Genomic DNA, 13,858 nt, shown 5'->3' with positions numbered 1-13,858 from the left:
TTTGGTGAATTATCACCTATGTTGTCAATGTTTTGGACTACCACTTAAACACTAATTAAGTTGGATATTGTCAATGTGTTGGACTACCACTTAAACACCAATTATATGGAAATTAAATAATTTCTTTACAGCAAACGATGTAGAAATTTAGATATCAAGAATTCCAACATGCAATGCATTGCGTCATTACTTGAGCTTCCTGGAGTTATGCTACATATGTTAAGCCCCACGAATCGAATACACATTCTTCATATTCTTTTTTCTCATTATGAGTGTTCAAGAAAATGGAAATGTAGAAAAGCATCAAAATATTTGAGAGATTACAGGGAGCTAAATGGTAACAGAGTTAACTCTAAAATATAATTAAGATTTCTTACATTTCGGTTTCAATATTTTTCATGTGAAAATACTGACAAAGGGATGCTGCAATTCAAATTGTAATGTTTTGATTCAGCTGGAGTCTTACACATCAGGATAGAACACGCGCATGTGTGTACCCGAACAATTTACATGACAGTAGCTGTCATCTAGTTCGGAAGAAAAACCTTATGTAACAAAATATCTTGGAGTTGAAAATTACATATCTACTCACACAATGAACATAGATGATAAACTATACATGGAGTTCTTTTAAATTGGGAATTCAAAGCAATATCCATCATGACTAAGCATGAGAAAATAGATTTTAGAGACAAGAACGCTACTAGGATGTGAGAATCATATTATTTTTTGTTGATGTGAGAAATAAATTTATTTTCACCAGAATTGTTTGATGATCGGCTGATGTTATAACTTTTAATGTAAGGATGTTGCTGGACCGAGTATTCATGAGTGTATGTACTATTTGTGATCAAAATAATTTGTCAAATAAATAAATAAATTGTCTCTTGAAGCGGCGTTACACTTGCATGTTTAACAAATTGAGAATGAGCAAATAAATGAAGTACTCTGAGTGAGAGGTAACAAGACTCAATTAGACTACGATCAACATTTTCTCAGGTTATTCACTAGTAATTTGTTATTCTCAAAAGCAAAAGCAAAAAACCAGGTCTAAATGTGAACAATACTTAAAAAGTTCAAAGAAGAAGAGGAAAGAAAATGAAAGTGCAATCGCAAACAGAGCACAAATGTTTCAACTAATGAAATTAGCATCAATGGGTAGGATTGCTAAACACATAATCTTTTAATTACTTCTGCATAATTGTATCTTTTTTGCTTCTCTAGTAATTGCAACTTGTTTATGTTGGTGCTTGTGTCTTGTTATTTATCTTGCTTGCAGATGCTCCATTTACTGACAATCATACAGAGTTATAATATTATTTGAAAAGTTTCTTCATTTTTGTTCTTTGTTTCTCTCAAGTTTATATGTATTTTTCATGTAGATGCTTGGAAGTCCATCAAGTCTCTCTGCCGGGCATATCCAAAGCTATCATCCTCGCGGTCCTTCCACGCAACCTCAATGGGGTCCTCGTGGTCCGCATCCAGGCCAATCCAAAATGCAACAGGGCACGGCCTATGATTATCCTCAAAGAGGAACGTACCCGTCTAAAACCACATAGTATTTTCACCACTCGTATGCCAGCAACTACCCACAGCAGCCTCCTCAGAGGAATCCTAGCGCATGATGGGAACAGAGGCCAGTTGTTCCCGCTCAAACCCCTGGTGGCTATGATTACTACGCACAAGGGCATGGAAATAGCGTGGGAACTCAACACCCTAACTTTGCTCCTGTGAACTACTATGGTCAGTCTCAAGCTTCAGGTTACAGCTAGCACCCAAATCCATATCCACAGTATGACCCTCCTCAACAGAGCTATGGAGGACATGGATACAATGACCCCAACTACTATAACCAAGCACCAACACAACAGATGTATGGTCAAAAACAACAGTCAGCTCGCAAGCAGGCTTTTATCCCCCAACAAGCCAACCTTACGCCACAGGCTACTTACGCCCAACAACCGCCTTATAGCAAACCTGCTGCATATACTGGAGTACCTCAATCAAATTTATATTGATACTATTTTCAAATTAAAACCAAAATTAAAGAGAATTCAGTTTCAATAGGAATGCTCAATTTGAAACCAACCACAATTCTATTTCTATTTTAATGACAATCCAAACAAGAATAAAATGGAAGCAACATGTATTAATTACTTCATAGTAATATTTCCAAATATTATCCAAACAAAAAAAGTAAATGAAGAGGAAGAAGTTCTACTTCCATTACTTCTAAAAATATATGAAACAAACAAAAAAAAAATGCTATTTCTGCTACTTCCTATTTCATAGTTTTGGAAGTTACTTCCGCAACTTACTTCTTACTTCCAATACTTCCATGCATTAAGTGGTTATGTAACTAAAGTTTTTGAGCAACAAATTTGATCACTAGATCCCAAAAGACGTAAGTATCAGCCCGTGATATTTTTGGAAAAATAGTATAGCTAATCAAAAATTTTAAGCAATAGAACAAATATGATCACTAGCTAGATCCAAAAGAAATGTGAAAATATATAGAGAGCAAACTCTTAGCAGAAGCCCCAAATATTTTCTAACTACACCAAATAGCTAGAAAGAGAGGTGCAATCTGCAAATATATTTAATATTGTTAAAGATATTTCACTGGAATATCTCTTCATACCTTCAAAGATCCAGTCAACGGTAGAAAATCTCGCCATTTTTATCTTTAGTTTAATAAAGTAATTAATCTTCTCAACTGGTAACAAAGCTTAAAAAGTAAAGTCAATAAAAAAAATCCAAAGTGAGATTCTTGTACCTACCTAATTTTTGGAGATTAATGTATCCTAATGAGGATACTAATCACTTCTTTTGACGAATCACAATCACATGTTGCTGCAATCTAAAAGCAACTTTGAAAAAGTTACTGCAGGTAAAGGCTTTGCGTTGACACTCTAATTAGATTTCACAGCGTGCTGTATTGTCTTGACATTTTCAACTCCATTATCCTTGAAAGGGCTGCTTTCTTATATGGGCATGAATCATGATCGAGTCAAATCAATTTTCAACCCCCTTAGGAGGAGAAAGACAAATATAAAAAGGTTAAGCACCCTGATCAGATTCGAGGGAACAATTATTTGTTAACCCATTTCATCCCTTGTTTGTTTTTCTGCTTGAGAATCCACTCGAAATTCTGATCTTTTTCTCTTATGATGTTATTTTCATGTAGGACTTCATTTTTTTTTTTTGATGTCACAATAGAGATTAATAGACTACTGATGGAACGATGTATAAAAATAGAGTTCACATTCTATCAGAACGCCCGGCACAGTGTGGTAATTCACCGCCCCTTTGAGGGCTCAAACCCCAAAGTGGTTGGGGTTTCTGATATTATTTCTAGTCTAAAAAACATGTGCTGTTAAAATTTAACTCTTTGAGCAGCTCCTATTTTTATACGTTATCCCCACTATTAGGAAGTTGGATATTCTATCAGGCTTGTGGTTGGAAAGAAGCCCTCTTCGTTCTGCACAGCAGTACAGCTCCCATGTTTTGAGCTTCTTCTCATGCCAAGGGAAAGTATGTTACAAATTTGGGATATTAATTTAATTCTGTCAGCTTATCTTACAAGGTAGATTATTTGATACTACATCATGTTATAACTATATTATTGTGTTTTCATTTTCTATGCAAATAGTGGAAGTGCTGATTATAGAGTTAATTTGATATTCTAGAATGTGATTGCTTATGCTTTGTTAAAAAATTGCAATCGATACGGTTAATTTGATCCTCTAGAATGTAATTGCTTTTCTTTATTGCCTTTTTCAGTTGGTTAAGTATGAGAATGGCATCAGCACAACAGAATATGGGGGGAGAGACATATTATTTTTAGCTAGTAGACAAAAACTACCTCCAGTATATGGATTTTTTTTTTCTAGCCGAAGATGAAGTTGAGACTTGAGGATGAGGGATGTCTGTATACGAAATAGGTAGGTAATTTTCAGATGAACCCATAGTATACATCGGGTCTTTCTATACTTGCTGTTTATTGTGTTCTTAAATTTGTAACATGTTTTTGTCATTTATTTATAGGAAATTAGGAATAGGTGATGATTCACGAGTCATAATATTTTAAATTGTGTCAGACTTCTAAAAAGGATATTTCATTGTAGAAAAATACTATTATTGTCTTGTCAATACGGAAGATGAGGATCAGAGCATATATATATATATTCTAAAAAGGATATTTCATTGTAGAAAAAAAATATTATTGTCTTGTCAATACGGAAGATGAGAATCAATTAACAGCCACCAAAGAGAGGTAATGAATGCCTGTGTCTGTTGAGTTCTCCATGCAAGTGTAGTTTTCCATTTCCCCATGTGATCTCACGGCTCAGGCAACCCATCAGTCACAAACAGCAGATCTCTCACTCCACAACCAGCAGCTCTCGTTCATCGTCCTTCAGCTCTCTCTCAATCGAGAAATCGTCTTTCACTCCACAACCAGCAGCTCTCGTTCATCGTCCTTCAGCTCTCTCTCAATCGAGAAATCGTCTTCTAGGCACTCCACAACCAGCAGCTCTCCTTCATCGTCCTTCAGCTCTCTCGTTCATCGTCCATCAGCTACATTCTTAAACATTTTATGGAGATTTAAATGGAGAGCTTGAATTCAGGTGAGCACGTTCTAGTTGTTAGAGTCTGCAGTGATTTTCATAATGTATTCACATGTTTACTGTAGTGAATCTGGATTCAAAGCAGTGAATCGAGATTCACTCCAGTGAATCCAGATTCGTTCCAGTGAATCCAGATTCATTGTAATGGATCCAGATTCAGTATATCAAAACTTAGTCATATGTCTTATTATCTAGGAGCTTACATTCTTAAACATTTTATGGAGATTTAAATGGAGAGCTTGAATTCAGTTGAACACGTTCTAGTTGTTAGAGACTGCAGTGATTTTCATAATGTATTCACATGTTTACTGTAGTGAATCTGGATTCAATGCAGTGAATCGAGATTCACTCCTGATTAATTAGTAATAATCTGGATTCAATGCAGTGAATCTAGATTCACTCCAGTGAATCCAGATTCATTGTAATGGATCCAGATTCAGTGTATCAAAACTTAGTCATATGACTTATTATCTAGGAGCTTACATTCTTAAATATTTTATGGAGATTTAAATGGAGAGCTTGAATTCAGGTGAACACGTTCTAGTTGTTAGAGACTGCAGTGATTTTCATAATGTATTCACATGTTTACTGTAGTGAATCTGGATTCGATACAGTGAATCGAGATTCACTCCAGTGAATCCAGATTTATTGTAATGGATCCAGATTCAGTATATCAAAACTAAGTCATATGATTTATGTTGTTTTATTTTCAGTTGTAGGCAGCAATGAACAAATAAAGGAACCACATGTTATAAATGCATCAGACAGTGATTTTGGGGAAGATGGAATGGACGAAGTTAGCTCGATTCCTTTTCAATCACCAGGTGGTGGTATGTATTGGAAACCTCGGGTTGAAGCTGAATTTAAACCTTATCTAAACCAAAATTTCCGATCACTAGAGGATGGTATAGAGTTTTACCGAGAGTATGGACGTAAAAGTGGGTTTGAGATCAGACGACATACAGTGAAGAAACATGAGGATGATACAGTTCTTCTTAAACACATTCTTTGCAGTAGAGCTGGCAGCAATGAATCAAAGATGAATGTTGATTTTAAGGATTTTAGTAGCATTTCGAAAAAGAGAAGGAGAATTGTATCTAGTAGATGTGGTTGCAAAGCTAAAGTCGTTTCTAAGTTCGATGGTTTGAAAGGATATAATGTTCTCTCATTCGTTGAAGAGCATTCTCATTTTTTAGTGTCCGGGAGTAGGAAACAATTTTGAAGTCAAATAGAGTTATGGGTCTCGCACATAAGAAACTTGTATTTGATGGTGCAAAAGCCAACATGAAGTCAAATAGAGTTATGGGTCTCGCACATAAGAAACTTGTATTTGATGGTGCAAAAGCCAACATGGGGCCTAACAAAATATATAACTTTGCTAAGGAGTTGTGTGGAAGTTATTCTAATGTTGGTGCTACGTGTACCGAGTTTAAAAATTGGAGTAGGGATGTGAAGCTTTATAAAGGTGATCGAGATGCTCAAATGATCATCGAGAAGTTCACGGATAAGAAGGAGATGTGTGATGTATTTTTCTATGATTATGCAGTCGATGAAGGGGGTCGATTAACTCGTATTTTTTGGGCAGATGTTATTGGACGAAGAAATTATGATGTATTTGGAGATGTGATATTATTTGACTCTACATATGCCACAAACAAGTAAGATTTTATAGTTAATCTCTTACGATTTTGCAATATTGGAATTATATATCATAGTGAATCTTATATTTTTTGAATGTGATACAATAGGTACAACATGAAGTTTGTTCCATTCACTGGGCTCGACAATCATAAGAAGTGTGTTGTATTTGCAGCAGGATTGATAGCTAAAGAGGACATTGATAACTATGTCTGGATTTTTGAGGTATTCATGAAATGCATGATTCGCGAGCCAAAGTGTATTGTTACAGATCAGTACCCTGCCATGAAGCAAGCTATACCAACCGTCTTTAGAGAAGCACGTCACCATTTGTGCATGTGGCACATCATGAAGAAATTTAACCAAAAGGTAATGAATCCCACATATAAACATCATGAATCCTCATTAGATAAATACTGAATCTTTCGTTATATATTTATATTGTAGTTGGCAAAATGCATTTCGAAGATGGATGATTTCAAGAGGAAGATAAATGCACTGATTTGGAGTATAGATATAGATCCAGCAACATTTGAAGTCGGTTGGAAAGATGTTATGAAAGAATATAAGCTTGAAAGTAATGAATGGTTGTGTGAACTGTATAACATTCGGGAGTCATGGATTCCAGCCTATTATGCTGATGATCCAATGGCCGGTTTATTGCGGACTACATCAATATCAGAGAGTGAGAACAGTTTCTTTGACAAATTCAACCGTAGATCTGACACATTAATGGAATTTTATCTCCGATACGAGAGTGCTATGGAGAAGCAAAGGCATACAAACGCAAGATTAAACTATGAAGGAACAAAGTCGATGCCAAGAATGGACACGCCATTGTTATTGGAGAGGGATGCAGCAGAGTTGTACACTCGAACAATGTTTTATGAGGTACAGAAAGAGATAATGTCATCCTGTTATGATATGAGTATCAACAGTATATCAGAAGAAGATGGCGTGAAGATTTTTTCCATAAAGGACAAAAAGAGACATGGAAAAATATTTGAGGTAAAACTTAATAATCGAGATTGAAAAAATAAAAATTGAATCGCGATTCAATAGAGTGAATTGCGATTCAATGAAGTGAATCTCGATTCACACCACTGAATCGCGATTCAGTGACTATTTCATGCGCTTGTCATTTTATTTTTTTATTCACATTGTTTTTTGAATTTTAGGTGAAATACGCTGTTTTGAACAATGACGTGCAATGTACGTGTAGGATGTTTGAGAAAATAGGTATAGTATGTAGACATGGTTTTTTTGCACTGAACCAAGTTGATGTAACAAAAATACCAAGACATCTTGTTGTGAACCGATGGACAAAAGGTGCTGAGATGAGGCATTCATTGCAGTTCAAGGAAATATCAGAACAGTGCAATGCAATTGAAGTTACAAATCGCAAGTTGAATGACATATGGTATGATTTCCAATCCTGTGTGAGTTTGGCAGGTTTAGATGGTGAGAGACTTGACTATTTGGAAGGGAAGTTGAAGGAGTTGAAGCACAGTTTGCGTGAATCTAGTGGGAAATCTGACACACAAAACAAAAATGATGTAATAGAGGTTTTTGTTGGCTCAAAAATACCAGCTGAAATGATTGTTAAACCTCCCATTAAAGGTAGAAACAAGGGGTGTGGACGGAGAATTGTTGGTGATTATGAGAAATCAATTAGTCAACGAAAGAAGAAGGTGCCAAGGCTGTGTAATATGTGCAAAAAACTCGATTTTCATGACACACGGACATGCCCATTAAAGAAAACATTACAGCAGAGTGATGTTTAATTTAGTTGTCATATTTCGTTTCAAAATCATGTTTAGTAATACATTTCTTATTAGAATTGCTGAATTGTGTTATTCTTAATGACATATATTTACTAGATTATTAATTACATGGTTATATTGTGTCATGTTAGTATATTGAATAGAGATGTACTCATATAGCATGTAAATTTCATTATTAGTAGTTGTATTATTTCAATAGGAGTGATAAAGTAGTTGTATGCAGTCATCAAATTAAAATTGATTCGCTTTAAGTGATTCTGGACTAACTATAGTGAATCTAGATTCATTGCAGTGAATCTGGATTCACTGAATTGAATCTGGATTCACCATAGGGATTCACTATAATCAATCAAACAATCAAATTATTTGATTGATTCGCTTTAAGTGATTCTGGACTAACTATAGTGAATCTAGATTCATTGTAGTGAATCTGGATTCACTGAATTGAATCTGGATTTACTATAGTGAATCTAGATTCAATCAAATAAATTACTAATAACTTAAGATAATATTGAACCAGAGAATCCAGATTAAATACATTCAATCCATAATAAGTATGATTAATTTACTGAATCTTTCATTGTAGTGAATCATTCACTGAATTGAATATGGATTCACTATAGTGAATCTAGATTCAATCAAATAAATTACTAATAACTTAAGATAATATTAAACTAATGAATCCAGATTAAATACATTCAATCCATAATAAGTATGATTAATTTACTGAATCTTACACAAAACCTTGAATTATAACTCACATTGTCTGCTTAAATCGAAATTCTTCTAATTGCATTCATTACCTTCACAGTATTTTATATATCCAAACTATTCACAAATCTAGAAATAAAATTACGACAAAGCTATTATATATTATAAAGTATATTTACATAGAAAAGCAGATCAAAACAAACTGTTATATTCAATAACATTAATTGACAATGTACTCAATAACTGTAAACTTCAACAATTCAATTATGCTGATGACAGAATATCATTTTCTCTGAGATCTTGTGGTCTTCCTCCTCCCTTGTTTGACATTGGCAGTTTCAGCATGGTGTTGTTGGGCTTTCCTGATGACTTCTTTGGCCAATTCATTTGTTAGATCAGTAAGAATTTGACAACAGTATATAGACCTCAGTCTATGTAGCTGCTTTTTTAATCGCTCCTGTCGATATGAACAATAATTCACTTCAAGATTCAGTAGCTATATTCTAAATTTGATTAATTCATAAAGACTAACTGTAAATTATCAATACATTATTAGTTTAAACACTTCCACCCTCTCTATGGAAACCAGAGTTCCAATTTGCTGTACCACCGCCCATGTAGGTCTCCATATGTCTCATGACAAAAATACCATAATCAAATTCGTTTTTGGCCATTCTCCACTCCATCTCAAGTCTGTCAGGCCTTAATCTCTTTATTTCACTCGACTTGTGATGTTTTTTGTGTGCCAAATATCTCACAAAATTCTTGTGCTGTTTAATCAAAAGTAATCAATATCACATAAAAAATCCAAATTATCATACAGTAATGTCTAATGTAATATACAAATTGTTTTGGTTATTTATATGGAAACAGTATTCATGACAGTGAATCTCGATTCATTGGATCTAGTTCGCCAGAATTTAATAGAGTTAGTTCATCTGGACTCATTCTAATGAATCTGGATTCACACTAGTGAATCTGGATTCACTAGAATTAACTATAGCTAGTGAATCGTGATTCCCTAGTGTGAACACAGATTCACTAGCTCTAGTGAATCGAGATTCACAGAAAGATGTGAATCCAAATTCACTAACTCTAGTGATTGAGATTCACTAGAGTTAGCAAATCTGGATTTCTCTGATCTAGTGAATCGAGATTCACTATGGTGGCGTTTGGTTGTTTGCAACTGGAGTTGCAATGCAAGTGTCACTTGCATGCAACTGAGACGTTGCAACTCTTCTTACATGCAACTACAATTACAATTGTTTGGTTTAAAATTTAAATTTTACAACTTATAGTTGCAGCTGTTTGATTATGCTTATAACTTAACATATGCAACTCATAAAATATTTTTAAAAAATATATTATTTTAAAAAGTAATATATTTTAAAAAAATAATATATTTTTAAAAAAATAATATATTTTAAAAAATAATATATTTTAAAAAAATAATTTATTTTTAAAAAATAATTTATTTTTAAAAAATAATTTATTTTTAAAAATAATATAATATATCATTTAAAATATATATTATTTTTAGAAAATTATATTATTTTAAAAATACATTATTCAAAAAACATATTATTTTAAAAATATATTGTTCAAAAAATATATTATTTTAAATATATATTATTTTTAGAAAATTATATTATTTTAAATATATTATTCAATAAAATTATATTATTTTAAATATATATTATTAAAAAAATATATTATTCAAAAAACATATTATTCAAAAAAAATATTATTTTAATATATATTATTAAAAATATATATTATTTTTAAAAACATATTAATATATTATTTTTAAAAAAATATATTATTTTTAAAAATATATTATTTTAAAAAATAATATATTATTTTAAAGATAATATATTACTTTAAAAACTAACATATTATTTTGAAGAAATTATTATAATAATAATTATTTTAAAAGATTAATGTTGTTTTTTTTAAAAAAAAATTTTGAAGAAATTATTATAATAAGAATTATTTAAAAGATTATTTTAAACCTTTAATGAATTATTTTTGAAATATTAAGTAATGATTTTGATTTTAATAAATTTAGGTCAGTTGTAACTAAGTTGCAACTATGACTTGCGGTCATTTTTGACGTAAGTCATATGTTGCAACTAAGGGTTGTTTTGCAACTGTGGTTGCAACTGCAACTGTGAGTTGCAGCAAAACAAACACATGCAACTGGTCAAATTGGAGCTAGTTGCATGCAACTGGAGTTGCAACCACTCCAGTTGCAGCCTACCAAACAGCCCCTATAGTGAATCCAGATTCACTTATTACTGTATTCTGCCAGTAAATGACTAAAGCACATACGTAAGGTGGAAAACATACCAAACCCTCAGGACGACCTTTATATTTTTCCTTGTAGTCTGGGCAGTTTTTGCTATTATCAATCAGCTCCATACTTGGATTCTTTAGCCCATAGCACACAATGTAGAAATGCTCAAACGCATTTATGGGGAAGAAGACCTAATGGTTGTGAAATTTAATCACTGCTTTTACAGATATAGTTAAAATTGGGTTAAAGAACAAAAACATTGTCTTCGAATCTTTACCATATCAATCTCATTAAACTTTATATGTAGATACAGAGCAAGTTGCTCATCCATCCGGGAAGCAAACCTACTGTATCTCAATTCATCATTAGACTCATCTGTCCAATGAATGTTGCAAAACTGTACAACATAAAACTGGTTAAATAAAATGTAACTCAAGTGTTATTTTAAATTAAATAAAGAAAGATACGTACAGTTGTCTCAACATTGCAGAAGAATCTAAGTGGAGAATTTTCAGACTTTATTTTTTCTCTGCTGTTCAAAATATAGGACCAAATGCTGATTAAATTTGCCTCAATGTCCTCAGAAGGAAGGAAAGTCTTAAAAGCAGGTAAGAAACATTCAATTTGTCTCCACTTAAAAACCATTTTACTGAAAAAACAGTAACAATATTCAATTTAATAAAGGGACAAAATACTAAAAACAGGGAGTCTCACACCTAAAAATAAAAGATCAAATAAGATTTATGAACTCACAAATTCTCTTCTTCATCAGAATCATCATCTGAATTAGTTGCTTCTTCTCTATGCACCCAGTTCCATATGATGCTTTCCAGCTGACTTTGCCTAGCAGTAATCTCAGATACCCTCTGCACCCATGGTGACCGAAGGGACGTTGCAGGCTTCACCATCCTCTTTTCTTTCCTCCTTCCCGCATGTCCCTTATTTTCGGTCACCTGAACTTTTTTACCTTTACGTTCATCTACTGCAGCAGCATCTTCAGCTTGTTTATCAGTTCTTCCTACAGAGTCATCAATGATCTCAGATTCACAAGCTCTAGCAATCTGTACAACATCAACCATTTCCACTGTCTTAGTCCGAGTATCCTGTGTCAGCCCAAGAGAAAAACTAGGTTCTTCAGTCTGTGCATTTCCAGATTCATTGAGCTTGCGTCTCACTGGTTTGTCAACCTTACCCATGCTAACAGACTCTATAATCTTATCAACCTCTTGAATAAAATTTGGGGAGACTTGTGTTTGTGGTAACTCAGCTGATATTGGATCAACAGCAGGGGAACCATGCATATCTCCTTGTGTTTGTGGTAACTCAGCTGATATTGGATCAACAGCAGGGGAACCATGCATATCTCTACTCACCTCGGTGTTCACATTAGGGGTATTATTAACAATATTTCCCCCAGCTGTTTCATTGTCACAGGCACTTCCACGATGTCCACACCCCTGCACAAGAACATTTGAAACTCTCTGTTGAATTTGAAAGAGCTCGTTGTCATTGGGGAACAGCTTTCTCATTATCTCACACTCTGCATCATATCTACCTTTTGCAGATTCCAACTCTACAGCTCTCCATTGCACCCTCTCAATACAATCCTGCAGTTTGAATATCACAGACATTGGTCACCATAAATTATTAACATGGCGAGAGACTAGATTCGATAGATTGAGATTACATTCAATGTATTTGAATCGAGATTCAAATGACTGAATCCAGAGTTGACTAAAGTAAATCCAGTTTTACTTTAGTGAATCGAGATTTAGTATCAATGAATCCAGATTCACTTCAGTAAATCGAGATTGAGTATCATTGAATCCAGATTCACTTAAGTGAATCGGAATTCAGTTTAACTTAATCGATAACCACTGATCTGAAACGAGATTCAATATTAGTAAAACGATTCATTGAACTGAATCGACATTCAGTTTAAGTGAATCTCTATTCACTCCTACTGAATTGAGATTAAATTGAATAAACAAAGTCTTGCGACTTAATTTTCTAACCTTTCGAATTGTCTCAACACTTTTAGGCGAGTTTTCAGTACCACTCTGCATTCGAGATGAAGGTGCAAGTTCATCCCTCTTTGTAAATGCACCTTTGCCAAATGAATTTGTACTTATTTCCTCTGCATGTCTTTCCTTCAAGGCCAAGTCAGTCCAGCCTAAAAATGTAGGGGTTGTTCTCTCAACCAACCTCCTCCCTTTGAACAGAACCCGATCAGCATAGAACAGCTAGAAAGACGGAGATAAGAAATAAAACACACCAATTAGTAATCATCAAGTAAAACTACTTTAACTACAGTAATGTAAAAATAAATCAATATTATACAAGTGACTTACAATCAAAAATACAAGAGGACCCGTGTAGAATTGTTTTGTCGGGTCTACCTTCCACTTGTGTTGGCTTTCTATCATTGAGTCAAGCAAGAAAGAACACCAATTGTATTCAGAGCACTGATCAACATTGTCACCAAGAACTAGAATCCATTGGTTGCATGCGGATTGCTAAGCGATTGGATCATGTTGTTGTGGAAGAGAACCAAGAAATTCAGTTTAAAAAGCAGGTTAACATCAGAACTCTGCTTCAGCTTCTCAGACACAGCCCCTGGAGTAATTTTCCAACCAACACTGTCTGTGAATTGAGCCCTCTATTCATCCACCAATGCTGACTTCCCAATACTGAAGGCTAGTATACGCTTCCTGCCCAGAGGTAATCCCATCACTTGATGTACATCTTCCTCTGTGATACTGATTGATCCTCTAGGAAGATTAAGCGCAACGGCCTCACTG

The 13,858-nt window shown here is 33.9% G+C and overlaps 1 protein-coding gene across 1 annotated transcript; it reads left to right on the top strand.

The window, feature by feature from the left end:
- LOC109847057 (protein FAR1-RELATED SEQUENCE 5-like) lies at window positions 5,865-8,050 on the top strand. Its single transcript, XM_020416303.1, has 4 exons — window positions 5,865-6,286; window positions 6,377-6,635; window positions 6,714-7,274; window positions 7,445-8,050. The coding sequence occupies exons 1-4, from the start codon at window positions 5,865-5,867 to the stop codon at window positions 8,048-8,050; spliced, it is 1,848 nt and encodes a 615-aa protein (XP_020271892.1).

This window comes from Asparagus officinalis, chromosome 7 (assembly GCF_001876935.1).
Source record: "Asparagus officinalis chromosome 7, Aspof.V1, whole genome shotgun sequence".
NCBI lineage: Eukaryota > Viridiplantae > Streptophyta > Magnoliopsida > Asparagales > Asparagaceae > Asparagus > Asparagus officinalis.
Note: the sequence above shows the minus strand (reverse complement) of the source record. Positions and strands in the feature narration are given on the sequence as shown.

What these genes read in the sequence shown, in the direction of transcription:
- LOC109847057 (XM_020416303.1), top strand. Translation starts at nt 5,865, where the DNA reads ATGGGTCTCGCACATAAGAAACTTGTATTTGATGGTGCAAAAGCCAAC. An exon ending in TCTACATATGCCACAAACAA is followed by an intron (nt 6,287 to 6,376) that starts GTAAGATTTTAT and finishes GTGATACAATAG; the next exon opens with GTACAACATGAAGTTTGTTC. An exon ending in TGAAGAAATTTAACCAAAAG is followed by an intron (nt 6,636 to 6,713) that starts GTAATGAATCCC and finishes TTTATATTGTAG; the next exon opens with TTGGCAAAATGCATTTCGAA.